The sequence below is a fragment of the Oncorhynchus masou genome, chromosome 31, assembly GCF_036934945.1.
Source record: "Oncorhynchus masou masou isolate Uvic2021 chromosome 31, UVic_Omas_1.1, whole genome shotgun sequence".
Lineage (NCBI taxonomy): Eukaryota > Metazoa > Chordata > Actinopteri > Salmoniformes > Salmonidae > Oncorhynchus > Oncorhynchus masou.
In genome coordinates this window covers 85,764,001-85,789,721 of record NC_088242.1, presented here as the reverse complement: position 1 = coordinate 85,789,721, position 25,721 = coordinate 85,764,001, and the positions used below count along the sequence as shown (strand labels likewise).

General features: G+C 41.4%; 1 protein-coding gene across 3 annotated transcripts; it reads left to right on the top strand.

Annotated features, from left to right (window-relative positions):
- The first annotated feature begins 13,332 nt into the window (after positions 1 to 13,332).
- On the top strand, positions 13,333 to 24,946 carry LOC135524646 (interleukin-6 receptor subunit beta-like). Of its 3 annotated transcripts, none has more exons than XM_064952368.1 (16): positions 13,333 to 13,690; positions 14,625 to 14,748; positions 16,848 to 17,020; positions 17,458 to 17,535; positions 17,709 to 17,782; positions 17,892 to 17,919; positions 18,105 to 18,227; positions 18,509 to 18,588; positions 18,712 to 18,940; positions 19,064 to 19,228; positions 19,359 to 19,457; positions 19,572 to 19,733; positions 21,431 to 21,589; positions 21,856 to 21,925; positions 22,081 to 22,156; positions 22,856 to 24,946. In XM_064952368.1, exons 1-16 carry the CDS (start codon positions 13,627 to 13,629, stop codon positions 23,168 to 23,170), a joined length of 2,019 nt encoding a protein of 672 aa, XP_064808440.1. In that variant the 5' UTR covers positions 13,333 to 13,626; the 3' UTR covers positions 23,171 to 24,946. The 3 variants fall into 3 exon arrangements, with proteins under 3 accessions (XP_064808440.1, XP_064808439.1, XP_064808438.1); XM_064952367.1 differs by having other exon boundaries at positions 17,706 to 17,782; positions 19,575 to 19,733; XM_064952366.1 differs by having other exon boundaries at positions 17,706 to 17,782.
- Positions 24,947 to 25,721: the final 775 nt, after the last annotated feature.

Genomic DNA, 25,721 nt, shown 5'->3' with positions numbered 1-25,721 from the left:
CATCAATTCCCATTATTAAAGTGGCTGGAGTTGAGTCAGTGTCAGTGTGTAGGCAGCAGCCACTCAATGTTAGTGGTGGCTGTTTAACAGTCTGATGGCCTTGAGATAGAAGCTGTTTTTCAGTCTCTCGGTCCCAGCTTTGATGCACCTGTACTGACCTTGCCTTCTGGATGATAGCGGGGTGAACAGGCAGTGGCTCGGGTGGTAGATGTCCTCGATGATCTTTATGGCCTTCCTGTAACATCGGGTGGTGTAGGTGTCCTGGAGGGCAGGTAGTTTGCCCCCGATGATGCGTTGTGCAGACCTCACTACCCTCTGGAGAGCCTTACGGTTGAGGGCGGAGCAGTTGCCGTACCAGGCGGTGATACAGCCCGCCAGGATGCTCTCGATTGTGCCTCTGTAGAAGTTTGTGAGTGCTTTTGGTGACAAGCCGAATTTCTTCAGCCTCCTGAGGTTGAAGAGGCGCTGCTGCGCCTTCTTCACGATGCTGTCTGTGTGAGTGGACCAATTCAGTTTGTCTGTGATGTGTATGCCGAGGAACTTAAAACTTGCTACTCTCTCCACTACTGTTCCATCGATGTGGATAGGGGGTGTTCCCTCTGCTGTTTCCTGAAGTCCACAATCATCTCCTTAGTTTTGTTGACGTTGAGTGTGAGGTTATTTTCCTGACACCACACTCCGAGGGCCCTCACCTCCTCCCTGTAGGCCGTCTCGTCGTTGTTGGTAATCAAGCCTACCACTGTTGTGTCGTCCGCAAACTTGATGATTGAGTTGGAGGCGTGCGTGGCCACGCAGTCGTGGGTGAACAGAGAGTACAGGAGAGGGCTCAGAACGCACCCTTGTGGGGCCCCAGTGTTGAGGATCAGCGGGGAGGAGATGTTGTTACCTACCCTCACCACCTGGGGGCGGCCCGTCAGGAAGTCCAGTACCCAGTTGCACAGGGCGAGGTCGAGACCCAGGGTCTCGAGCTTGATGACGAGCTTGGAGGGTACTATGGTGTTGAATGCCGAGCTGTAGTCAATGAACAGCATTCTCACATAGGTATTCCTCTTGTCCAGATGGGTTAGGGCAGTGTGCAGTGTGGTTGAGATTGCATCGTCTGTGGACCTATTTGAGCGGTAAGCAAATTGGAGTGGGTCTAGGGAGTCAGGTAGGGTGGAGGTGATATGGTCCTTGACTAGTCTCTCAAAGCACTTCATGATGACGGAAGTGAGTGCTACGGGGCGGTAGTCGTTTAGCTCAGTTACCTTAGCTTTCTTGGGAACAGGAACGATGGTGGCCCTCTTGAAGCATGTGGGAACAGCAGACTGGTATAGGGATTGATTGAATATGTCCGTAAACACACCAGCCAGCTGGTCTGCGCATGCTCTGAGGGCGCGGCTGGGGATGCCGTCTGGGCCTGCAGCCTTGCGAGGGTTAACACGTTTAAATGTTTTACTCACCTCGGCTGCAGTGAAGGAGAGACCGCATTTTTCCTTTGCAAGCAGTGTCAGTGGCACTGTATTGTCCTCAAAGCGGGCAAAAAAGTTATTTAGTCTGCCTGGGAGCAAGACATCCTGGTCCGTGACTGGGCTGGATTTCTTCCTGTAGTCCGTGATTGACTGTAGACCCTGCCACATGCCTCTTGTGTCTGAGCCGTTGAATTGGGATTCTACTTTGTCTCTGTACTGACGCTTAGCTTGTTTGATAGCCTTACGGAGGGAATAGCTGCATTGATTGTATTCAGTCATGTTACCAGACACCTTGCCCTGATTGAAAGCAGTGGTTCGTGCTTTCAGTTCCACACGAATGCTGCCATCAATCCAAGGTTTCTGGTTAGGGAATGTTTTAATCGTTGCTATGGGAACGACATCTTCAATGCACGTTCTAATGAACTCGCACACCGAATCAGCGTATTCGTCAATGTTGTTATTTGACGCAATACGAAACATGTCCCAGTCCACGTGATGGAAGCAGTCTTGGAGTGTGGAGTCAGCTTGGTCGGACCAGCGTTGGACAGACCTCAGCGTGGGAGCTTCTTTTTTTAGCTTTTGTCTGTAGGCAGGTATCAGCAAAATGGAGTTGTGGTCAGCTTTTCCGAAAGGGGGCGGGGCAGGGCCTTATATGCGTCGCGGAAGTTAGAGTAACAGTGATCCAAGGTTTTTCCGCCCTGGTTGCGCAATCGATATGCTGATAAAATTTAGGGAGTCTTGTTTTCAGATTAGCCTTGTTAAAATCCCCAACAACGATGAATGCAGCCTCCGGATAAATGGTTTCCAGTTTGCAAAGAGTTAAATAAAGTTCGTTCAGAGCCATCGATGTGTCTGCTTGGGGGGATATATACGGCTGTGATTATAATCGAAGAGAATTCTCTTGGTAGGTAATGCGGTCTATATTTGATTGTGAGGAATTCTAAATCAGGTGAACAGAAGGATTTGAGTTCCTGTATGTTTCTTTCATCGCACCATGCCTCGTTAGCCATAAGGCATACACCCCCACCCCTCTTCTTACCAGAAAAGTGTTTGTTTCTGTCGGCGCGATGCGTGGAGAAACCCGTTGGCTGCACCGCATCGGATAGCGTCTCTCCAGTGAGCCATGTTTCCGTGAAGCACAGCACAATCTGAAACTACTTCCAGTGTCTGCCTGATATCTTACAATATTTGCCTGTGTTAGTGTGTGGAGACTACCTTCCCCTCTGAAGTATAGGCTACTGTAGCCTATTTACATTACATGCTTGTTTCACAATATATATATATATATATACAGTGACTTGCGAAAGTATCCGGCCCCCTTGAACTTTGCGACCTTTTGCCACATTTCAGGCTTCAAACATAAAGATATAAAACTGTATTTTTTTGTGAAGAATCAACAACAAGTGGGACACAATCATGAAGTGGAATGACATTTATTGGATATTTCAAACTTTTTTAACAAATCAAAAACTGAAAAATTGAGGCTAGTCCTGAGAACTCTGCATAGGCTATGACTAGTAGAAATGCCAGAGTTGAGATGGGTGTGTCTTGGCTATATAAATAGTATTTTTTTGTAATGCTTTAGCATCATAATTGTCATTTCATATACCCACCCTGTTAAAAACACCAGTCAGCCATAGCCACTGTCAGTAGCTCAAACATAGTGTTTGCTTTGGACTTTCTTACTCCAGTAGGAACATCTGCTTCTCTCCCCTCTGGGCCTATCAACCTCCAGTAGGAACATCTGCTTCTCTCCCCTCTGGGCCTATCAACCTCTAGTAGGAACATCTGCTTCTCTCCCCTCTGGGCCTATCAAACTCCAATAGGAACATCTGCTTCTCTCCCCTATGGGCCTATCCAACTCCAGTAGGAACATCTGCTTCTCTCCCCTCCGGGCCTATCAACCTCCAGTAGGAACATCCAGTAGGAACATCTGCTTCTCTCCCCTCTGGGCCTATCCAACGCCAGAATGAACATCTGCTTCTGTCCCCCCTGGGCCTATCCAACTCCAGTAGGAACATTGCTTCTCTCCCCTCTGGGCCTATCCAACTCCAGTAGGAACATCTGCTTCTCTCCCCTCTGGGCCTATCCAACTCCAGTAGGAACATCTGCTTCTCTCCCCTCTGGGCCTATCCAACTCCAGTAGGAACATCTGCTTCTCTCCCCTCTGGGCCTATCCAACTCCAGTAGGAACATCTGCTTCTCTCCCCTCTGGGCCTATCCAACTCCAGTAGGAACATCTGCTTCTCTCCCCTCTGGGCCTATCCAACTCCAGTAGGAACATCTGCTTCTCTCCCCTCTGGGCCTATCCAACTCCAGTAGGAACATCTGCTTCTCTCCCCTCTGGGCCTATCCAACGCCAGTAGGAACATTGCTTCTCTCCCCTCTGGGCCTATCCAACTCCAGTAGGAACATTGCTTCTCTCCCCTCTGGGCCTATCCAACGCCAGAATGAACATCTGCTTCTCTCCCCTCTGGGCCTATCCAACTCCAGTAGGAACAACTGCTTCTCTAGCATTAGTTCAGCTCTTGCCATGGCCCATCTGGATGCCAAAGGAAGAAAACTCTGCTGCTCAGATGGAACAGGTGTACACACACACAAACACACACACACACACACACACACACACACACACACACACACACACACACACACACACACACACACACACACACACACACACACACACACACACACACACACACAGGTGATCTGACAAAACACCCCATTCTCTCTCATTGTTTATCATGGCCCATGGACGGATTTCAAGCTAAGGAATCATCTAACTAATGCTGTAATTTAGGTGAACTATTCAGAACTATTCAGTATCTAGCATGAATGCATTCAGTTCAAACATGGCTCAAGGTATTACTGTCTTCTCCAATTACTGTCTCCTGTATTTCATCAAGATCAAATATGTGCACAGTGATTCTAAAACACTCAATGGAGAGAGTCTGCCTCTTACCTCCTGAAACTTGCCAACCGTCTGTATGGGGAGAAGACTTTCAACTTACTCCCTGTGAGTATTTCTGAACTGTCTGTCATTTCAGATGGACTGAAAAAGTTCAACTAATTTGAAGGGAATCACGATAGTTACCAAATTGCCTGATGACAGCCCTAAGCTTGTTATAATCGAATACATCTACTTCTGTGATGTTATGGAGAGTGAGTTAGATTAACTTGGCTGTAAACTCTACTGTGGGAGTTCTAAGCTTCTACTCTGAAGTTCTACTATGCAGACCTGATGGCGGTGGACTTCTTGGGAGCTGCAGAGCAATGCCGGAAACAGATATCGCCTGGGTGGAGCAGCAGAAGGTAAGACCACACAGGGAAACCTGTGTAATGTATTTCTAAATGCTTTTCAGTAACTGTTATGAATGTTTATACTCTAACATTCACTGTGAAGTCACATTGGGAAATATGCAAGTAAGGCACCAGTGTAATATACTCCAACACTGTTACAGTAAGTGTTAACAGAAACTAACATTGGATGTTAAAGGAAAGCAAAGAGTTAAACAGGATCAACACGAGTTCAAGTTGAATCAACTCAGGAATTTTGCACTCTGGAGTGGGACCATGTTATTTGAGGTAGTGTTACCATATGCAACTCTTTTGGAGTTGATTTTACACTGGTGTTTTTGCAGTGTAGAAACAATTAAAGGAATATTTTAAAGTACTTTATCATCAGTATTTAGAGGTGAAATTAAGAAGTGTTCATCTTTTTTTCCCCATTGTGGAGTGGTTCCACATATGTTTTGTTTTCCCACAGATGAGAAGAAAGAGCTTGTGAAACCAGAAGCTGTCCACAAAATGACCAGACTGGTTCTTGTGAATGCTCTCAACTTTAAACCAACTTTGTTACATGAAATCAAAAATGCTTGCACATCACAACAGCTATTTAAAATCAATCATGTGAGTGAGTGTTTTCCCTTTGAGCAGCATTTGAAAAGAGAATAAACATCTGAAATCATGCATATTAGCATTTCAAATTTACTGTATCATAACTGGTAACCCAACTAATTTCATCTCGCCTGTGGATTCAGAATGAGAGAAAACCAGTTGAGATGATGTGCGAGGTGATAAATATATTTCCCTACAGCTATAACCCTGAGTATCAGCTAAAGGTTTTAGCGCTCCCCTACTTGGGAGACGAGCATGTTTGTCCTACTGTCTGACAAGGCCACTGACCCCTCCTAAATGTACAGCACTTTCCAGTGAGCCTATATATACTGCCATAAACTTCCATCTAGAGTCTGGCTCATAACTGAACCACTACTGAACCTCCAAGTACAACCAAGTTACAGACTTTACACTGAAGGTATAGAGCCTTACAACATCTATAGCAGTCCCTCCGGATTTTGTTTTCTCCGGACAAAAATGCTTGATTTTGGAGGAGAATTTCTGAAATTCTGCAATGTTTTTTTTAACATTCATTTCATATAAAGCAATACAAAGTCATCAAATCACATGTTATGTCACAAACACATGGTTATCAGATGTTAATGCGAATGTAGCGAAATGCTTGTGCTTCTAGTTCTGACAGTGCAGTAATATCTAACAAGTAATCTAAAAATTCCCCAACAGCTACCTAATACACACAAATCTAAAAGGGGTGAATGAGAATATGTACATGTAAGTATATGGGTAAGCGATGGCTGAGAGGCATAGGCAAGGTGCAATAGATGGTATAAAATACAGTATATACATTTACACATTTATACATGTGATGAGTAATGTACGATGTGTAAACATTATTAAAGTGGCATTATTTAGAGTGCATTGTATAAAGTGACTAGTGATCAATTTACTAAAGTGGATTTGATTGGGTCTCAATGTAGGCCTCAGCCTCTGAGTTAGGTATTGCTGTTTAGCAGTCTGATGGCCTTGAGAAAGAAGCTGTTTTTCAGTCTCTCGGTCCCAGCTTTGATGCACCTGTACTGACCTCGCCTTCTGTTTGGTAGCTGGGTGAACAGACTTTGGCTCGGGTGTTTGATGTTCTTGATGATCGTTTTGGCCTTCCTGTGATATCGGGGGCTGTAGGTGTCATGGAGGGCAGGTAGTTTGCCCCTGGTGATGCGTTGTGCAGACAGCACCACCCTCTGGAGAGTCTTGCGGTTGAGGGCGGTGCAGTTGCCGTACCAGGCTGTGATACAGCCCGACAGGATGCTCTCGATTGTGCATTTCTAAAAATGTTTCAGGGTTTTGGGTGACAAGACACATTTCTTCAGCCTTCTGAGGTTGAAGAGGCGCTGTTGCGCTTTCGTCACCACACGGTCTGTGTGAGTGGACCATTTCAGTATGTTTGTGGTGTGTACGCTGAGGAAATTAAAACTTTCCACATTCTCCACTGCTGTCCCTTCAATGTGGATAGGGGGGTGCTCCCTTTGCTGTTTTCTGAAGTCCACGATCATCTCCTTTGTTTTGCTGATGTTGAGTGAGATGTTGTTTTCCTGACACCACACTCAGAGTTCCCTCACCTCCTCCCTGAAGGCTGTCTCGTCGTTGTTGGTAATCAAGCCCACTACTGTTGTGTCGTCTGCAAACTTGATGATTGAGTTGGAGTCGTGCATGGCCACGCAGTTGTGGGTGAACAGGGAGTAGGGGGGGGGAGCACGCACCCTTGTGGGGCCTCAGTGTTGAGGGTTGGCGAAGTGGAGATGTTGTTTCCTACCTTCACCACCTGGATCCAATTGCACAGGACGAGGTTGAGACCCAGGGCCTCCAGCTTGATGATGAGCTTGGAGAGCACTATGGTGTTGAATGCTGAGCTATAGTCAAAGAACAGCATTCTTACAAAGGTATTCCTTTTGTCCAGATGGGATAGGGTAGTGTGCAGTGTGATGGCGATTGCCTCGTATGTGGACCTGTTGGGGTGGTATGCAAACTGAAGTGGGTCTAGGGTGGCTGGTAAGATGGAGGTGATATGATCCTTGACTAGTCTCTCAAAGCACTTCATGATGACAGAAGTGAGTGCTACGGGGTGGTAGTCATTTAGTTTAGTTATCTTTTCCTTCTTGAGTATAGGATCAATGGTAGCCATCTTGACGCATGTGGGGACAACAGACTGGGATAGGGATTGATTGAATATTGTCCGTAAACACACCAGCCAGCTGATCTACGCATGCTTTGAGGACGCGGTTAGGGATGCCGTCTGGGCCAGCAGCCTTGCGGGGGTTAACACGTTTAAATGTTTTACTCATGTCATCCACGAAGAAGGGGGGGGGTGGCCCAGTCCTTGTCTGTGGGCCGCAACTGTGGCACTGTGTTATCCTCAAAGCGGGGCAAAGAAGGTGTTTAGTTTGTCTGGAAGCGTGACGTCGGTGTCCGTGACGTGGCTGGATTTATTTTTGTAGTCCGGGATTTCCTGTAGACCCTGCCACAAACGTCTCGTGTCTGAGCTATTGAATTACGACTCCACCCTGTACTGGCTTCTTTGATTGCCTTGCGGAGGGAATAGCTACACTGTTTATATTCAGACATATTCCCAGACCTCTTTCCATAGTTCAATGGGGTGGATCGCGCTTTCAGTTTTGTGCGAATGCCGCCATCCATCCACGGTTTCTGGTTCGGGAAGGTTTTAATAGTCTCAGTGTGTACAACATCTCCAATGCACTCCTTTATAAATGCACTCACCGAGTCAGCGTATAGGTCGATGTTGTTCTCTGAGGCTGACCAGAACATACTCCAGTTCGTGTGGTCAAAACAATCTGGAAGCTTGGCTTCCGATTGTTCGGACCAGCGTTGAATGGTTCTCGTCACTGGTACATCCTGTTTGAGTTTCTGCCTAGAAGACGGAAGGAGCAAGATGGCTTCTTGGTCGGATTTGCTGATGGGAGGGCAGGGAAGAGCTTTGTAAGCATAGTGGAAGTTAGAGTAGCAGTGGTCGAGGTTATTGTGCAAGGGCGTAAAGCAAGTCAATATGCTGGAAGAATTTAGGTAGACTTGTTCTCAAATTTGCTTTGTTAAAATCCCCAGCTACAATAAATGCAGCCTCAGGATGTATGGTTTCCAGTTTTCATATAGTCCAGTGAAGTTCCTTGATAGCCGTTGTCGTAGAAATATTGGTCCAATAATATTTCTCAGATACCGGAATTTGTGAAATCAAATAGACTTTATTACAAAGTAACAAGCCGAGCTAGTCCATGGATCAACTGTTTTTCCCAGCCTCTGCACACTCCTTTTATACAGTTCCATCCTTACATCACATACAGTCACTCCTCTCTATGTAAACTCTTTTTGGCTTCACGCCACTATTGTTTCCCACCTTCAGTTCTTCCTTTGAGGCTGACTTTTTCCCACCTCTACAAATCATTTAACACTCTACAAATCATTCTGACACTTCTTATCCAGGCATGCATCTGGATTAGAATGTGTGTCTATTCATTTTGATTATTGGCTTTTCTTATGCTATACAGGTGTGGTTACAGGTTCCTTTAAAGCTTTTATTGATTCTGTTTTATTGCATTAATATTTAACAATATGCTACTGAAAAATCACCATACCGTCTTGGTTTCTGCTTGAAGGGGAACGTACACAGCTGTGACTATAACTGACGAGAATTCTTTTGGTAGGTAAAATGGCCAGCACTTGATTGTAAGGAATTCTAGATCAGGTGAGCAGAAGGACTTGAGTTCCTGTATGTTGTTATGATTACACCATGAGTCGTTAATCATGAAGAATACACCACCGCCCTTCCTTTTCCCAGAGAGGTGTTTATCTCTATCAGCGTGATGCATGGAGAAGCCCGGTGGCTGAGCCGATTCTGATAACATATCCCGAGAGAGCCATGTTTCCGTGAAACAGAATGTTACAATCTCTGATGTCTCTCTGGAAGGCAACCCTTGCTCGAATTTTGTATACCTTTTTGTCAAAAGACTGTACATTGGCAAGTAGTATACTCGGGAGTGGTGTGCGATGTGCATGTCTACGGAGCCTGGCCAGGTGGCCGGCTTAGTCTTCCCCTCCTGCGACGTCGTTGTTTTAGATCTCATACTGGAATTAGCTACATTGTACGGGGTGGTGGTCCACACAGAGAGTCCACTTCGGGAAAGTCGTATTCTTGGTCATAATGTAGGTATGTTGACATTGCTCTTATATCCAATAGTTCTACCCGGGCTGTATGTAATAAGACTTAAGATTTCCTGGTGTAACAATGTAAGAAATAATTCCTAAACTAAATACTGCATAATGTATTAATAACTTGAAGTGAGGCAACCATCTCTGTCAGTGCCATGCTGATTTTTAGGACAATTTTAAGCAGAATACATGATACAAAAACAATTAGAAACATCTAAAGTGCTCAATATTGTTATTTTCCTGAACAAACAGCTCTGTCATAATCCACTCACACCTCTCCATCGGGCTTGGGGCTTGCTATCAACACGAGATGCACCTCCCATTCAAACTCAAACTCTCTCAAAAAAAACAAATAGATTCAAAGCTGATCAATCGCTTTCAATTGAGGATATTTATTTATTTCAAATAAATTGACTTCAAAATACTTGCAATTGTGATATACTGAAAACGTAAAAATAGAATATTGTGGTTGATATGTACATTTAAAACACTATTACAATTTCAAAAATATCCAGAAAGAGTGTGCTTTTGTGATCCATATTAAGTTTTACAGAGCTTAAAACGGCAATGCTGACCAATTGCACTCAGTGCTTTGAGCAGCGTTCTCCATAGACAGACTGGGGAGAGAAGAGTGCCGACCACCCTACTAAAGCCAAGGTTAGCGGAGTAAAAGTTTGAGTAAAATGCCACACACCTTGATTCTTTCAGCGCTTGCTACAGTCTTCCCTGCTACCAATTCAGTCATGGTGATCTGCCGCTGTGTGGGAACTGTTCTGACATTGACTGCTGATTGGAAATTGTTTCGCACGGTCTTTAGCTGTTATTTTTGTTGGCAAATGAGATTGATTTCTGTTCATTGTACTGCCTGTCAGCCATCAACTTTGTTGACATGTGGTTGGATTGGGCCATTTTTCACAGTAACAGTGCAGTAATTGGTCAACATTACGAACCTGCTTTTGATTGGACCCTTTTATGCACTAAAAGTGTGGGGATTGGTCAAAATTGCAAGGTCTCGCATGATACTCTCTGATTGGTTGATTTTGCATTGACTTATGCGGTTGCAGAATCACAGAAGCCTGGAGGGACTGCTATAGAGTTTAACTGAAGTTTAAATTAAGTGTGTCAATATAATTGTAGCAGTTACAGCAATTAAACCTGTTCTATTCTAAGTGGTCTCTGACGCCAGAGAAAATCAAATCAGTGGACGGACAGGAGAAATATGGCCGACACCAAGGTCATTGTCAAACATCTTAAGTTTAAAGTTGAGGAGGACTACCAACTGAGGAAGCATCTGGCTCAACTGTGCATGACAGACGTGTTTGACCGGGACAAGGCAGACCTGTCTGGGATGAATGGAGACAAAAATCCCTCTTTCTGTCCACTGTGATCCACAAGGTAGTTGTGGAGGTGAACGAGAAGGGAACTGAAGCTGCCGCATGTACAGTAGTATGGCCTTGCTGAGGTGCGGAAGTTCTCATGAAGTAGTACACCTTTTTAGGATGACATCAGATACAACAAGACCAAATCCACCCTCTTCGTAGGCAGGTTTGCCTCTCCTCAGTGAGGAGAACTAAGTCTACATCACAGAGCACTTGCTGTATACTGCTTAATTTGGGATCACGCCATTTTTTTTCAAATTTCTCCTAAAATGACATACCCATATCTAACTGCATGTAGCTAAGGTCCTGAAGCAAAGATATGGTACCATTTGAAAGAAAACACTTTGAAGTTTGTGGAAATGTGAGTTGAATGTAGGAGAAAATACACTGAAAAAACCCACTTTTTTCTACAACCATCTTCGAAATACAACAGAAAGGTCCCAGTTCTAGCCATCACTCTGGTTCTAATTCCGATGGTGTCCACAAGATGGCAGCAGTGTAAGTGCAACATTTCAGATGGATAACTTGAAGTACAAGCAAACTACATGACATTTAGTGTGAAGTCACCCAGGTACATTTGGGCAAGGAGACATTTGCATCCGTATCAAATTTTTCTGCAAGAATATCGTCAAATCTGTATACTTGGACTTTGATTTAGCTTTTCCAGTATTAGTAGTCATATTATAAGTTCAACATTTGCAAAACAACCAGTTTTCATAACTTCATAACTCTCCATATTCTTGTAATATTTGTCCAAAAGGAAAAGGCATGCTGTCACACAAGGTTAGCAGCTACATTATGCGACAAATACAGGGTTTCCGGATACTCCCGTAAAGCCTAGCTCATTGGCTACCTAGCTAGCTTTGTTTGACCCAGTTTGGTGCTTATTTGACAAATTTAAAGTCGATCAAGTGAAGAACGCCTGTGGCATCGGCGTGCCATGAAGGCGTTGCTCTCTGACCAAAGTTGGTGTCCTATAAAATATACTACACCCCTAATGATATAGTGAAGTCTGGTTACGAATACATATGAATGTGATTTGACTGGTGGAAACAACGTTTAGGGTTGGATTTTCACAGATTCCTTTCTATGCAAATTGAACGAGTGGAAATACAAAATAGATTGTGCATGCTATATGGACCTTTTTTAAGATATGAAAAAGGATTTTATATAACAAAACGACACTGGGCCCCTTTGGATGATAAATCAGAGTAATATTTAATAATGTAAGTTCACATTTCATCTTCAGAGGTGAATTGATCAAACCTATCGTGGTGAAAAAAGTGTTGTTGTTGTTAGGAGCTCTCCTCAAACAGTAGCATGGCATTTTTCAGCAGTAATAGCTACTGTAAATTGGACAGTGCAGTTACATTAACAATAATTTAAGCTTTCAGCCGATATAAGACACTTATATGTACCAACATTTGTTGTTTCTCTAAAATCTGTGATCGTGATAAGGCGCTGCATGATTTACAACTGTCCCGTCGATGGGACACCGATCCCTAAGAAGTTTCAAAGAACTTTTACATTAAAAAATTCAGCATATTTCACAAACTTTAGTAAATGTCCTTACTAACAGGCTGAAATACCGTAATGTCAGACAGGTTGAACTCTAGTTGAAATAACATCATTACTTGAAATGTAATTGACGTCAATATCGATAACTTGAAATAACATACAAAACAATGTACTCTAACACATTTACAAGCCATGGTTCTCAAAGTTTAGAGAACCATAGTGTATCAAAGACACAGCAACATCCAACAATCACATTACACTGGCTTTACATCCATTCAAGAATCAACCCCACTAGCTCCAAATAAGTAGAAGGATGGGAATGAATCTCTGTAACATCTTACATTTGTGTGAATTGTCATTTTTTATTGTGTTGGCTAAAGCATTGTACAGCAAATAAAATGCACAAAATAAATAATACTTCTGGTGAGGAGCACCATAGCTTATGATAGACCTGGAGTGGAGTTCCTCTTCAAGGGCAATTTGCGTATGGAAATATAACACACATTTAATAGGTACATTTTTTAGGTATGACGTGAATAAGGCAATGGTAAAGAAATGCATTCATTTCAGGGAAACTGAAAATGGAAATCCAATTTGAGGATGTAAGAGAGGATAAGTTTCAATCTTTAGCCTCAAAATTGACCTCACCTTCAGCTGATTCCCAGAAGGACCTCCCAAAGTGGCTTCATTCAGATTGGTTCAGCAAACCATTGTAAAGAAATGCTTCTTAACCTCTGTGATGAGTGATGCTTTTGATATGAAAAAGTGTCCATCAAAGCCTGAGCTGGTTGTTTCAGGAGCAGTGTGAAAATAGATGATGCTACTGTGTGGGAAGGTATGTTATTTTCGGTCACCCCAGGAGATCACAGTGGCCAACATCCTCTCTGTAACGATACGCCAATGTGGCAGCTTAATCCCCCAACAGTCAGAACAGTCCCCTCCCCCAACACGGTGGTTTATGGTTGAGAGGCTGCTTGCTCTGCCTTTGTACCTGACAAAAAACAAGAGTATGCTGACATTTCTCTCCCCACAGTTTCATTTACAAGAAGAGTAACTGAAACAGGTTTGAGAACATCTGCATGGAACAGTGTTAACAGTCCAGCAAACCCACGTCTCCTTGGCTATGCGCAGACGGATCAACCCTGGATAACCACCTGTTTGGACACTTTACACACTAACTCCCTCAGGGGGTTGTTGAGGTGATGGAGGCAAAGGAACACTGGTTCCTGCCAGGGTTTCTGGTTCTTGCTATGGTAATAGCTCAAGGTACTATTATATTTCTCTCTACTCAGCGGCTTTCAGTGGCTCTTGGCTCAGCATCAGTTCTTTTCAGCTTATCTCTGTAGTGATACCCTTGTCATACTGCCAAAACCATAAGAGAACGCTAAAATGCATTTACTGTGATCAAGGTGTGACAATGAGGAAGCTTTTGGTTAGCTTGTGACAGCGCTGCTACTGTAAATGATCTGTACAGAACTACAGATGAAATATGTGTAGAATTTATTTCACACTGATAGTTACAATTATATTTCTATCTCATTTTTGAAATACTCATTTGGGGATGCTTATGCAAAGTAACATCTAATGTGATATAATGATTAATAGCATATTCCACTCATAATATACAGTGCCCTCCATAGTTATTGGGACAGTGAAGCATTTTTTCTTCTTTTGGGTCTTTACTTCAAAAGTTTGGATTTGAAATCAAACAATGACTGAGGTTAAAGTGCAGTCAGCCAGCTTTAATTTGAAGGAATTTTCATCCATATCGTGTGAACCGTTAAGAAATTACAGAACTTTTTGTACATAGTCTGACTCTACAAACCTGTTGGATGCATTTGCTGTTTGTTTTGGTTGTGTTTCAGATTATTTTTCCCATTCATTTCTATTGGGGGTCTATGTCCAAAAAGTTCTGTAATTTATAAACGGTTCACACAATATCAATCAAAATACCCTCAAATTAAAGCTGACAATCTGCACTTTAACCTCAGTCATTGTATAATTTCAAATACAAAGTGCTGAAATACAGACCCCAAAATAACAAAACATGCTTGACTGTCCCAATAATTACGGAGGGGATATTCAGTTTAACTCGACCCTCTTGGTGAGAACAAATAAGTTGAAGACATACTACTGAAAAGGACAACAACTCATAATTTCTCTCTTCATTTAAATACTCTTTTTTCATTTCTTAATAAAGGGACAACTAGTAAATATCCTTCTAGTCCTCAATGCTACAAGAAAACTGAAAAAGCTACCACCTATACATGTGAATGGACGAAGTCTGGGTCTATGCAAAATGCCACCTATGAGCTTTTTTACAAGTAAGTTAGCTATGCATGTTTGTGCACTTTCCATAAGTCACACAGACAGAGACCTCAAACTCAGCGTGTTATTAGTATGCCTCCATGAACCTGGCAGGATCCAGTTTGCTATTACAGTGCATTCGGAAATATTCAGACCCCTTAACTTTTTCCACATTTTGTTACGTTACAGCCTTATTCGAAAATGTATTAAATCATGTTTGTCCTCACCAATCTACACACAATACCCTATGATGACAAAGTGAAATTTTATTTTTTTATGTTAGCAAATTTATAAAAATTTTAAAACAGAAACCTTATTTACATAAGTATTCAGACCCTTTGCTATGAGACTCGAAATTGAGCTCAGGTGCATCCTGTTTTCATTGATCATCCTTGAGATGTTTCTACAACTTGGAGTCCACCTATGGTAAATTCAATTGATTAGACATGATTTGGGAAGGCACACACCTGTCTATATAAAGGTCCCACAGTTGATAGTACATGTCAGAGCAAAAACCAAGCCATGAGGTTGAAGGAATTCTCCATACAGGATTTTGTGGCCTCCATCATTCTTAAATGGAAGAAGTTGGGAACCACCAAGACTCTTCCTAGAGCTGGCCGCCCAGCAAAACTGAACATTTGGGGAGAAGAGTCTTAGTCAGGGAGTTGACCAAGAACCCAATGGTCAATCGGACAGAGCTCCAGAGTTCCTCTGTGGAGATGGGTACCTTCCAGAAGAACAACTCTGCAGCACTCTACTAATCAGGCCTTTATGGTAGAGTGGCCAGGCTGAAGCCACTTCTCAGTAAAAGGCACATGACTGCTTACTTGGAGTTTGCCAAAAGGCACCTAAAGGACTCTCAGACCATGAGAAACAAGATTCTCTGGTCTGATGAAACCAAGAATGAACTCTTTGACCTGAATGCAAAGTGTCAAGTCTGGAGGAAACATAGCACCATCCCCATGGTGAAGCATGTTGGTGGCAGCATCATGCTGTGGGGATTTTTTCAGCGGCAGGGACTGGGAGACTAGTTAGGATTGAGGAAAAGATTAAAGGAGAGATCCTTGATGAAAACCTGCTCATGACCTCAGACTGGGGTGAAGGTTCACCTTCAACAGGACAACAACCCTAAGCATACAGCTAAGACAACGTAGGAGTGGCTTTGGGACAAGTCTCTGAATGTCCTTGAGTGGCCCAGCCAGAGCCAGGACTTGAACATCTCTGGAGATACCTGAACATAGCTGTGAAGCGACACTCTCCATCCAACCTGACAAAGCTTGAGAGTATCCGCAGTGAAGAATGGTAGAAACTCCCTAAATACAGTTGTGCCAAGCTTGTAGCATCATAGCCAAGAAGATTTGATGCTGTAATCGCTGCCAAAAGGTGCTCCAACAAAGTCGTGATATTTTTGTTTTTTATTTATACATTTCTAAAAACCTGTTTTTGATCTGTCATTATGGGGTGTTGTGCATAGATTGATGAAATATAACAATTTAATCCATTTTAGAATAAAGCTGTAGCGTAACAACGTGGAAAAAGTCTAGGGGTCTGAATACTTTCCGAATGCACTGTATGTCAGAGACCTCTGACTTAGTTACTTTATGCTATGACAACAAGTGTTGTGAAATGTGAGTGTGTGTGCACGTTATGTGGACTGGTAGATAAAGCAAGGCTGACAGTGTGAAGACAGTTAATCCTCAAGCACAAGGCACAATAAACTGTAGTATATCCCCAATCAATAAACTATTAATCCTTTTCTGTTTCTGAAATGCATATATTCTTATTTGACCCTGCTGGTCATCTATGAATGTTTGAACATCTTGGCCATGTACTGTTATAATCTCCACCCAGCACAGCCAGAAAAGGACTGGCCACTCCTCAGAGCCTGGTTCCTCTCTAGGTTTATTCCTAGGTTCCTGCCATTCTAGGGAGTTTTTCCTAGCCACCGTGCTTCTACATCTGCATTGCTTGCTGTCTGGGGTTTTAGGCTGGGTTTCTGTATAGCACTTTGAGAAATCGGCTGATGTAAAAAAAGGCTTTATTAATACATTTGATTGATTTGATATCTGTTTAGTGTGTGTGTACCAAATGTTGCTGTCATCCTTAATGTTTTCAGGCGCTCCAATTCTGCTGAAAAAAAAAAATCATTGGGCAAAAATCAGCAGAGCTATATCTTTGTGAATGACGATAAAGTGCTCGAAAAAGTGCCCGTGGATCTATGGGTGGTTGCTTATATGGGCAACGGGAGCTGCCAGTCACTCAGTGTCTCTGTTCGACTGAATGAAAGTGGTAAAAAAAAAACGTTTTTTATTCACAAGATTCTGTTTTTCTATGTAAAATACAGGCTAAGTAATACAAAATGCAGACAGTCAAAACATTAAACTCAAAACACATCTTCCAGATAGCCTCGGGTGCCTGATTGACTTTCCTACCCGCCATGTCCTACCTAGCCCTACATGATCTGTCCTGTTTCATCTGGTCCTTTTAATTGCACTATTGATTGATGCACTTGATTTTATGATTTTATGTACTGCACTAGATTCTATGTAGGCCTACTTTTAATGTAAGATGTCATTGAGTGTCCTGAAAGGCATCTTCCAATTAAAAGGACTATTATTATTAAGAATCCACAAAGGACTTCACATGAATAACCATGGTATGATTTTAATCCCAAGAGTCATATTGTAATCCTTGTTAAGGTATAACGTTTTGTTATTTCCCTGCAGTTAAGTATGAAGCGCCCCAGAATATGTCTATGTCAAGATCCTCAAGTAATCTTACCCTCAGCTGGGTTAACAAGGAAGGTAATAAAGGCCATGCTCAAAGTGAACATTTTCCAAGATTCAAGAGTTTATAAGATATCAGATGAGATGTGTTACATTTCAAGTAACACCAGAGAAAAGAGGCTATGAGTCAAATAAAAATGTAGTCGTAAAAAAATGCAAACAATTCTTAAAGGACACTTTTGTCACAGAAGTGAAAAATCACATGCCAGAAGATGTTATATTAGAGGTCAAGTTCAGAAGATTAGAGAAAACCTCCGAGATATGGGTAAGATCTCTTCTTTTCCTTGCAACAATGCTTCCATTCATTGTTTTCTTATTTTCTGATGATAAGTATTTTTGCCTTAATTAATTTTACATTTTCTCTGTTGGTCTAGAACACAACTGAAACAGAAGTCAAACAAGGTGAGCTACTTTCAGTTTCACTAAGCTCTGAGAAATAAGCAGCCCTTTCTGGCATATCCGAAATGCAGTAGAGCGACAACACATTGTAATGTTCGTTTGGGTCTGAATAAAATTCAGCCTGAGTGTTCGAAACAGTGCAAAACTATCACTAGAGTGAGACTGTAAACCTGTGTTTGTCTGTACAGCCATGGTCACTCTGGAGAATCTCCAGAACCAATACATGTACCAACTGCAGGTCAGACAAAAGTCCAAGCATGTCAAACGTCCCCTGTGGAGCGACTGGACTCCAATCTTGGACGTTCCCACTGGTGAGCAATGGATATTTCACTGTAACACTCGCTGCAGCCGCCTACAGTCCAACTCATCAGGTTTAAGTGCAGTACTATTTGAAATCAGTCAATTCTGTTCTTACATATATAGATAGGCCTACTATAGTAGATGATGATTGGAAATAATGACCAGTTCTTCAATTCATGAATTTCATTTTAATCTTCTATATTGTCTGAATTTTGAATTGACTGACTCTGCCCCAAGATAGAGACATTTTCCTGGCTTACCATTTCTGGTTGTAACTGTAATTTTGTTGCAGAAATCCAAAATCACACAGAGGTTAAGTGGACAGTGGAGGATTTTAACAATGGTACCCGACTCCTCAATCTGACTTGGGGTGTAAGTTACAGAATGTTACACAGCGTTGAAAATTAAACAACATTCTAGAACCTGCTGATTACGATTAGGCTCAAATTGTGTTTTAAACAGCTGCATAACTTAATTTGTACCCGTGTCTTCCAGACACCCCCTTATCCAGTCTCTGTGGGACAGGTGAATTACAACCTCTCTCTCCATATTTGGCCTTGCCAACTAAAGCTAAAGAACCACACCAATATCACTACCACTGAGTTTAGTGTTTATGTGACTTACTCTGCTGTCAGTGGTTACATTTTTGCCTTTAATAAGGTGGGAAAGTCATCGCAGACACATATCTTTGTCCCAGCAAAACATCTTACATATCCCAGGAAGTGTAAGTATGTGTGTGCATTTGTTTGTGTGTGTGTGTGTGTTCGTTTGTGCTTTTGCTTAATTTATTTCTACACAATGATGTTCATTCCTTAATTCAACATTTTGTTATTTCATTTCCAATTAGCTTGGCCTGATGACAAACTCATCCCACGCAATTATACCCCTCGCCTTAAAAAATCCTGTCTGGAATGGTACAAGCTAACAGACGGAGAAACACAACCACCCAAAGTGAATATATCAAAAATGATGAATGGAACAGTGGAGGAAACACTCAAATCTATCAGACAAAGTAAGGGGGAACTTCACGAAATGTATATATTTCTTAAGAATAAGAAATGTCTGTGTTTGTCTTACTGTGATAGACCAAGATATACAGTATCTCTCTTGAACTGAAGATAATGTCTGGTTTTGATTTTTAGAGATGGACGACTATGTACGTTACTTTTACCTCGTTCACAAACAAACTGATGGAAAGCCACAAACAACAGAAATGCATCTCATGTACAAAAAAGAGGGTGGTAAGCAAAGTTCATCTAAAAAAAATCTGACTGTCACAGCAATGCTCGATGATGTAGTTCTTTACTAAAAAATACTGTATACAATATTTAACAGGAATATCTTTTTTTTTTCAGCAGCTAGTAAGGCACCTGAGAATTTCACTGTTAATGTAGTAACCAACTCTGCAGTGCTGCATTGGAAACCTATTCCTGTGCAAGACCAGCAAGGCTTCCTTACACACTACGAAGTCTGCTACACAAGAAGCCAAAATAATGGGGCCCACATTGGAATAAAAAGTAAAGTTATCCTCCTAACTAGATGAGTTAACGCTCTGTGGTGAACATGTGTAATTGTGTAATGAATGAATTAAAATAGTATTTACAGCACCAGACAAAAGTTTGGACATATCTATTCATTCAAGGTTCTCTTTATTTTTTTACTATTTTCTACATTGTAGAATAATAGTGAAAGACATCAAAACTATGAAATAACACACATGGAATCATGTAGTAAACAAAAGTTAAACAATTAAAAATACATTTGTATTTTAGATTATTCAAATTAGCCACCCTGTGTCTTGACAGTTTGGCACTCTCTTGGCATTCTCTCAACCAGCTTCAATTGGAATGCTTTTCCAACGCTCTTGAAGGAGTTCCCACATATGCTGAGCACTTGTTGACTGCTTTTCCTTCACTCTGCGGTCCAACTCATCCCAAACCATCTCAATTGGGTTGAGGTTTGGTGATTGTGGAGGTCAGCTCATCTGATGCAGAACTCCATCACTCTCCTTCTTTGTCAAACAGCTCTTACACAGCTTGTAGGTGTGTTGGGTCATTGTCCTGTTGAAAAATAAATGATAGTCCCACTAAGTGTAAATCAGATGGGATGGCGTATCGCTGCAGACTGCTGTGGTAGCCATGCTGGTTAAGTGTGCCTTGAATTATAAATACATCACTGACAGTGTCACCAGCAAAGCACCCCCACACCATCACACCTCCTCCTCCATGCTTCACGGTGGGAACCACACATGCGGAGGTCCGTTCACCTACTCTACGTCTCACAAAGACACGACGGTTTGGAAGCAAAAATCTCAAATTTGGACTCATCAGACCAAAGGACAAATTTCCACCGGTCTAATGTCTATGGCTTGTGTTCCTTGGCCCAAGCAAGTCTCTTCTTCTTCTTATTGGTGTCCTTTAAAAGTGGTTTCTTTGCAACAATTCAACCATGAAGGCCTGATTCACACAGTCTCCTCTGAACAGTTGATGTTGAGATGTGTCTGCTACTTGAACTCTGTGAAACATTTATTTGGGCTGCAATCTGAGGTGCAGTTAACTCTAATGAACTTATCCTCTGCAGCAGAGGTAACTCTGGGTCTTCCTTTCCTGTGACGGTCCTCATGAGAGACAGTTTCATCATAGCGCATGTTGGTTTTTGCGACTGCACTTGAAGAAACGTTCAAACTTCTTGACATTTTCCTAATTGACTCACCTTCATGTCTTAAAATAATGATGGACTGGCATTTCTCTTTTCTTATTTGAGATGTTCTTGCCATAATATGGATTTGGTCTTTTACTAAATAGGGCTATCTTCTGTATACCAACACTACCTTGTCACAACACAACTGATTGTCTCAAACGCATAAGGAAGGAAAGAAATTCCACAAATTAACTTTTAACAAGGCACACCTGTTAATTGAAATGCATTTGCGCGGACTACCTCATGAAGCTGGTTGAAAGAATGCCAAGAGTGTGCAAAGCTGTCATCAAAGGAAATGGTGGCTCCTTTGAATAATCCCAAATATAAAATATATTTTGATTTGTATAACACTTTTGGTTACTACATGATTCCATATGTATTATTTCATAGTTGATGTCTTCACTATTATTCTACAATGTAGAAAATAGTAAAAAAAATAAAAACCCTTGAATGTTTAGGTGTGTCCAAACTTTTGACTTATAAATATTAATATCACATTTCTGTCTCTTATCAGAGTGTCACAACATTTCAGCATCAAAAACCGAGTACCTTATTCAAAACCTGACACCTGAGTCCGAATACAATATCTATCTTGCTGGAGCAACAGCTGCAGGCTCAGGACGAAATATATCTATCCATATCTTGACAAAGCCTCAACACAAGTCCATTACTGGTATGAATCAAGAAGATAGGAATGATTTTTAATGGCACAGACTATACTAGACCAGAGAACAATCAAAACATTCAAACTATTTTGAAATAGAGAGTACATACATTCATGTTATGATTATATTTTATTTCAGTCGCAATTTTTACTATTCAAATGATTGACATGTGGATGCTGCCTGAATTATGTGTTCATACAGATTCAAGATGCTTAACACTAACAACTCACCAACATAAAATAATACAATTATCTTCTTTATCTTCTCCAATAAGGCTGGAAGATAGCTGGCAAAATTGTTTTAATTGCAATATTAATAACAATATGCTTATTTATCATCAAGAGGTGAGCTGATATATATATATATTTTTACAACACATCTTCAGGACTAGCAAGAAAACCTGGTCTACCCGGGATGAATATTGTTCATTTTATAAAAACATCAACAAGATTTCACACATCATACTAAACAGCATCTTTACCTTTATTCTAATTCTCAGAAATAAAAGCAAGATCTTCCCACCAATACCACATCCTATGGTCGCAGAGTCCAAGAACTATCGAGCGAGTACTCAGGTAAGATCCAATTAACAATTTACATATTTAGGATTGTGTTCTTACTTTTCTGTGCAGAACTCCACATTTTCCATAAATATTAAAAAGGTTGGACTGTGCTAGTGTCAGAATATATGCATCACATTATTGATACAAAACAGAATTTAAAGTAGACACTTATTACATGACATGCTCTGTTCTTTTACATAAAATCTAAAATGATAGAGTAATACTATAGCCACGATTGATGCAAAAAGTAGTGCAATGACTCGAGCCCTGTCAGACTGTAACCATAAAAGGTAGGGTTAGTGACTACAGCCATAGAGGTGCTTATGTCTATGTGAATTGGTGGGAGGAAAGCACCTGCTGAGCAAACAAAGCACAATCTGAGGAGAAACTGCCTTCTGCACTCAGTCGCCACAAACTTTCCATGCATTCAACAAACAATATTGCACCCCAAAATGTATTTAACAGCTGGTATAGAAACGAATGTGAATGAGGTAAACTTTCTTACGTTTAAATAATGCCTAACTGGTGCGTTATACTTGTAAAGCGTAACTAACTTGAATCTTTGTCCAAGGCATGTACTGATACTGTTATCATTGAGACATTTGCCTGACTGTTCGAGTCCCTTCGAACCTGTGTAGCCAGAGTTCTGGTGAACTTGGGGCATCTCAAGTCAGGATTTGGTCTTGAATTGGAATGACTTGGTCTCAACAGGACATGTATGAGATTAAGGAAGAGGTGCATGAGCTGCAGCTACATGACAAGAGCAGTCAAGATCCCAACCCTGAGGAAGCCACTCTCCTGGAGGTGTGTGAAGACGAGAACGAGAAGAGCCTTGGAGACTCCAGCACACCAGATGGAGTCAGTGACCCACTGACCTCTGATTTTAAGGGCCAGGTGTTAAGTTTAGAAACTGGCGGTCCAAGCCAAGGAGAGATTGACTGTGAAGTCACCATGCTGATGTATAGGAACGGTCTGGTCTTTGATATGAAGGCAGACTCCACTGAGGATGTCGGGATGCCACTGTAGACATCACTGCGGTAGCACTTACTTAAAGGCTGTAATTAAAATGCATTATGGTGCATTATAAGACGTGTCATAACTTCAGCATGCAAGACCCCCTTAACATGGTGTATTGTAGTTTCCTATTGATCCTGAGTAAATAACAGCCATTTTGAGTCAGTTGAGAAACATGACATAATATAATTAAGCAATAAGGCCTGAGAGGATGTGGTATATGGCCAATACCATGGCTAAGAGCTGTTCTTAGGCATAACACAGCATCCTTAGCCATGGTACATTGGCCATCTACCACAAACCCATTAGGTGCCTTATTGCTATTATAAACTGGTTACTAAGATAATAAGAACAGTAAACAAGTAATTTTGTGTCATACCTGTGGTTTTCAGCCAATCAGCATTCAGGGCTCGAACGACCAGGTGTATAATAACACATTATAAAAGGTTCATACATGTTCATAACAACTTATAAAGAATTATATCTACAGACTTTAAGTAAAGTGTTACCAATACTGCTAGGGCCTGTGACGGTGGCCTGGCTGGGCCGTTTAGCACTTTGCCTGTTCAAATGACCAGGCTAATTCATTGACAGATTATTACTGTAGATATAAATAGTTTGCATTGACGTGAGCGGCTTGAAAAATTATTTTTTCTATATTATTTTATGTTATAGATGTACCTTGTTAGCAATAAGGACTGTGTTGATTTGTGTTGTCTTCTACAATGTAGAAATGCCTTGGAATAGTACTGAATAATAATTACTTTTATCATTATAATGTTATATTTAAAGGCCTTCTATAGTGAGTAAAAGTAAACCTTCTAAAGTGAGTAAGTAAAAATCATACAGGGGTAGTAGACAACAAGTGAAATTGAAGTGTGAACTTCCCTTGTTAGAACTTTTACTCAGTACGCTAGACAGGAAGTGGTGAGACACAGAACACTGGCCTAAAAACAACCTCTGTATGTACATTACCAGGGTGACAATATTGCTGACTCATTCATGTTTATGGTTGTTAGTGTTTCTTCTCAACCTACTTAGGAAATGGAAAATAAAATGTTTCTGATGACGGTGTTCACCTTCAAAAAAAAAAGATTTGTCTTTTCTTTAAGGCGTGAATTCTGAATTCAGAGAATGGCATGTGTCTCAGAATGAATAGGTGTTTTAAAAGAACATCCAAATAGCATATTTAATCTTGTAGACCTGTGTATTTAACCACACATCAGATCAAGATGATAGTGTGTATATACACACATTATCTATTGTGGGACAGATTCTGGTCAGATTTGGGTTACTATTGTGAACCACAAACATGGTACATTGAATCATAATGGAATCTAACCACAATGTTCACAGAAGTTAAAGCAAAAAGCATCACAATCATTAACGTTATGACAACGTGTAATATATTTGAACAACTGGTATAATCATTGCCACTAAAGGGACCCATTGTCACGACTTCTGCCGAAGTTGTTGCCTCTCCTTGTTCGGGCGGTGCTCGGCGTTCGACGTCACCGGTCTTCTAGCCATCATTGATCCTTTTTTCATTTTCCATTGGTTTTGTCTTGTCTTCCCACACACCTGTTTTCAATCCCATTCATTACCTGTTGTGTATTTAACCCTCTGTTTCCCCTCATGTCTTTGTCAGAGATTGATTTATTGTCAATATAGTGTGATTGTTGTATTAGGTGCGCGTCGGGTCCTTGTACCCATGTTTGGTTTGTTTGTACATTTAGTGTTATGGAGCATACTCTTGGAACTTTATTAAAAGACTCCATTTTACACTCAGTTTGATTCTCCTGCGCCTGACTTCCCTGCCACATATTACACCTATGCATGACACCCATAGTATTAACAAATTGCAAACTTGAACCACAACAAGATCAGAAATGATTTTAAAATAAATGTTTACTGGGTTTTGATTGTGGATGTCTGGATGTGTTCAGATGGACATAGTTGTGTGGTGAACAAAATGTAATAAAATTCTGTTAATTCACTTTTTTCAGGCTTGATAGCAACCTGTCCACATACACAGTGCCTATCAAGTTCAAGTTTATTTTGTCACATGTACAGTAGTGAAATGCACAACTTGCACGCCCTACCCAACAGTGCAGTATTCAATACAAAAAGGATAGGATAGGTAATAATCAAATATATAAAAACCATGAGAAAAAAGAGAGGAAGCCATATACAGGGTCAGTGTGCAGGGATACTGGAGTATTGAGGTAGATGTAAATATGTAGGCAGCCATTAGGAGAAAGTGACTGGTAACAGCATTAATAATAATAACAATAGTAAACAGCATAGCAGCAGCATAAGTGGTGAGTGGGTGCCTGCGTGGTGGTGAGTGTCTACGTAAGTGTGAGTGTGTGGGTGAATGTGTCTACGTGAGTGTGTGGGCGAGTGTGTGTGTGGGTAAGTGTCTATGTAAGTGTGTCTACATGAGTGTGTGGGCGAGTGTCTATGTGAGTGTGTGGGTGAGTGTGTCTACGTGAGTGAGAGTGTGTGGGTAAGTGTCTATGTAAGTGTGTCTACATGAGTGTGTGGGCGAGTGTCTATGTAA

Coding starts and splice junctions, on each gene's coding strand:
- LOC135524646 (XM_064952366.1), top strand. CDS start 13,627: ATGGAGGCAAAGGAACACTGGTTCCTGCCAGGGTTTCTGGTTCTTGCT. Junction 17,021..17,457: donor TGTTCGACTGAATGAAAGTG/GTAAAAAAAAAA, acceptor ATTTCCCTGCAG/TTAAGTATGAAGCGCCCCAG. Junction 22,157..22,855: donor ACTATCGAGCGAGTACTCAG/GTAAGATCCAAT, acceptor TGGTCTCAACAG/GACATGTATGAGATTAAGGA.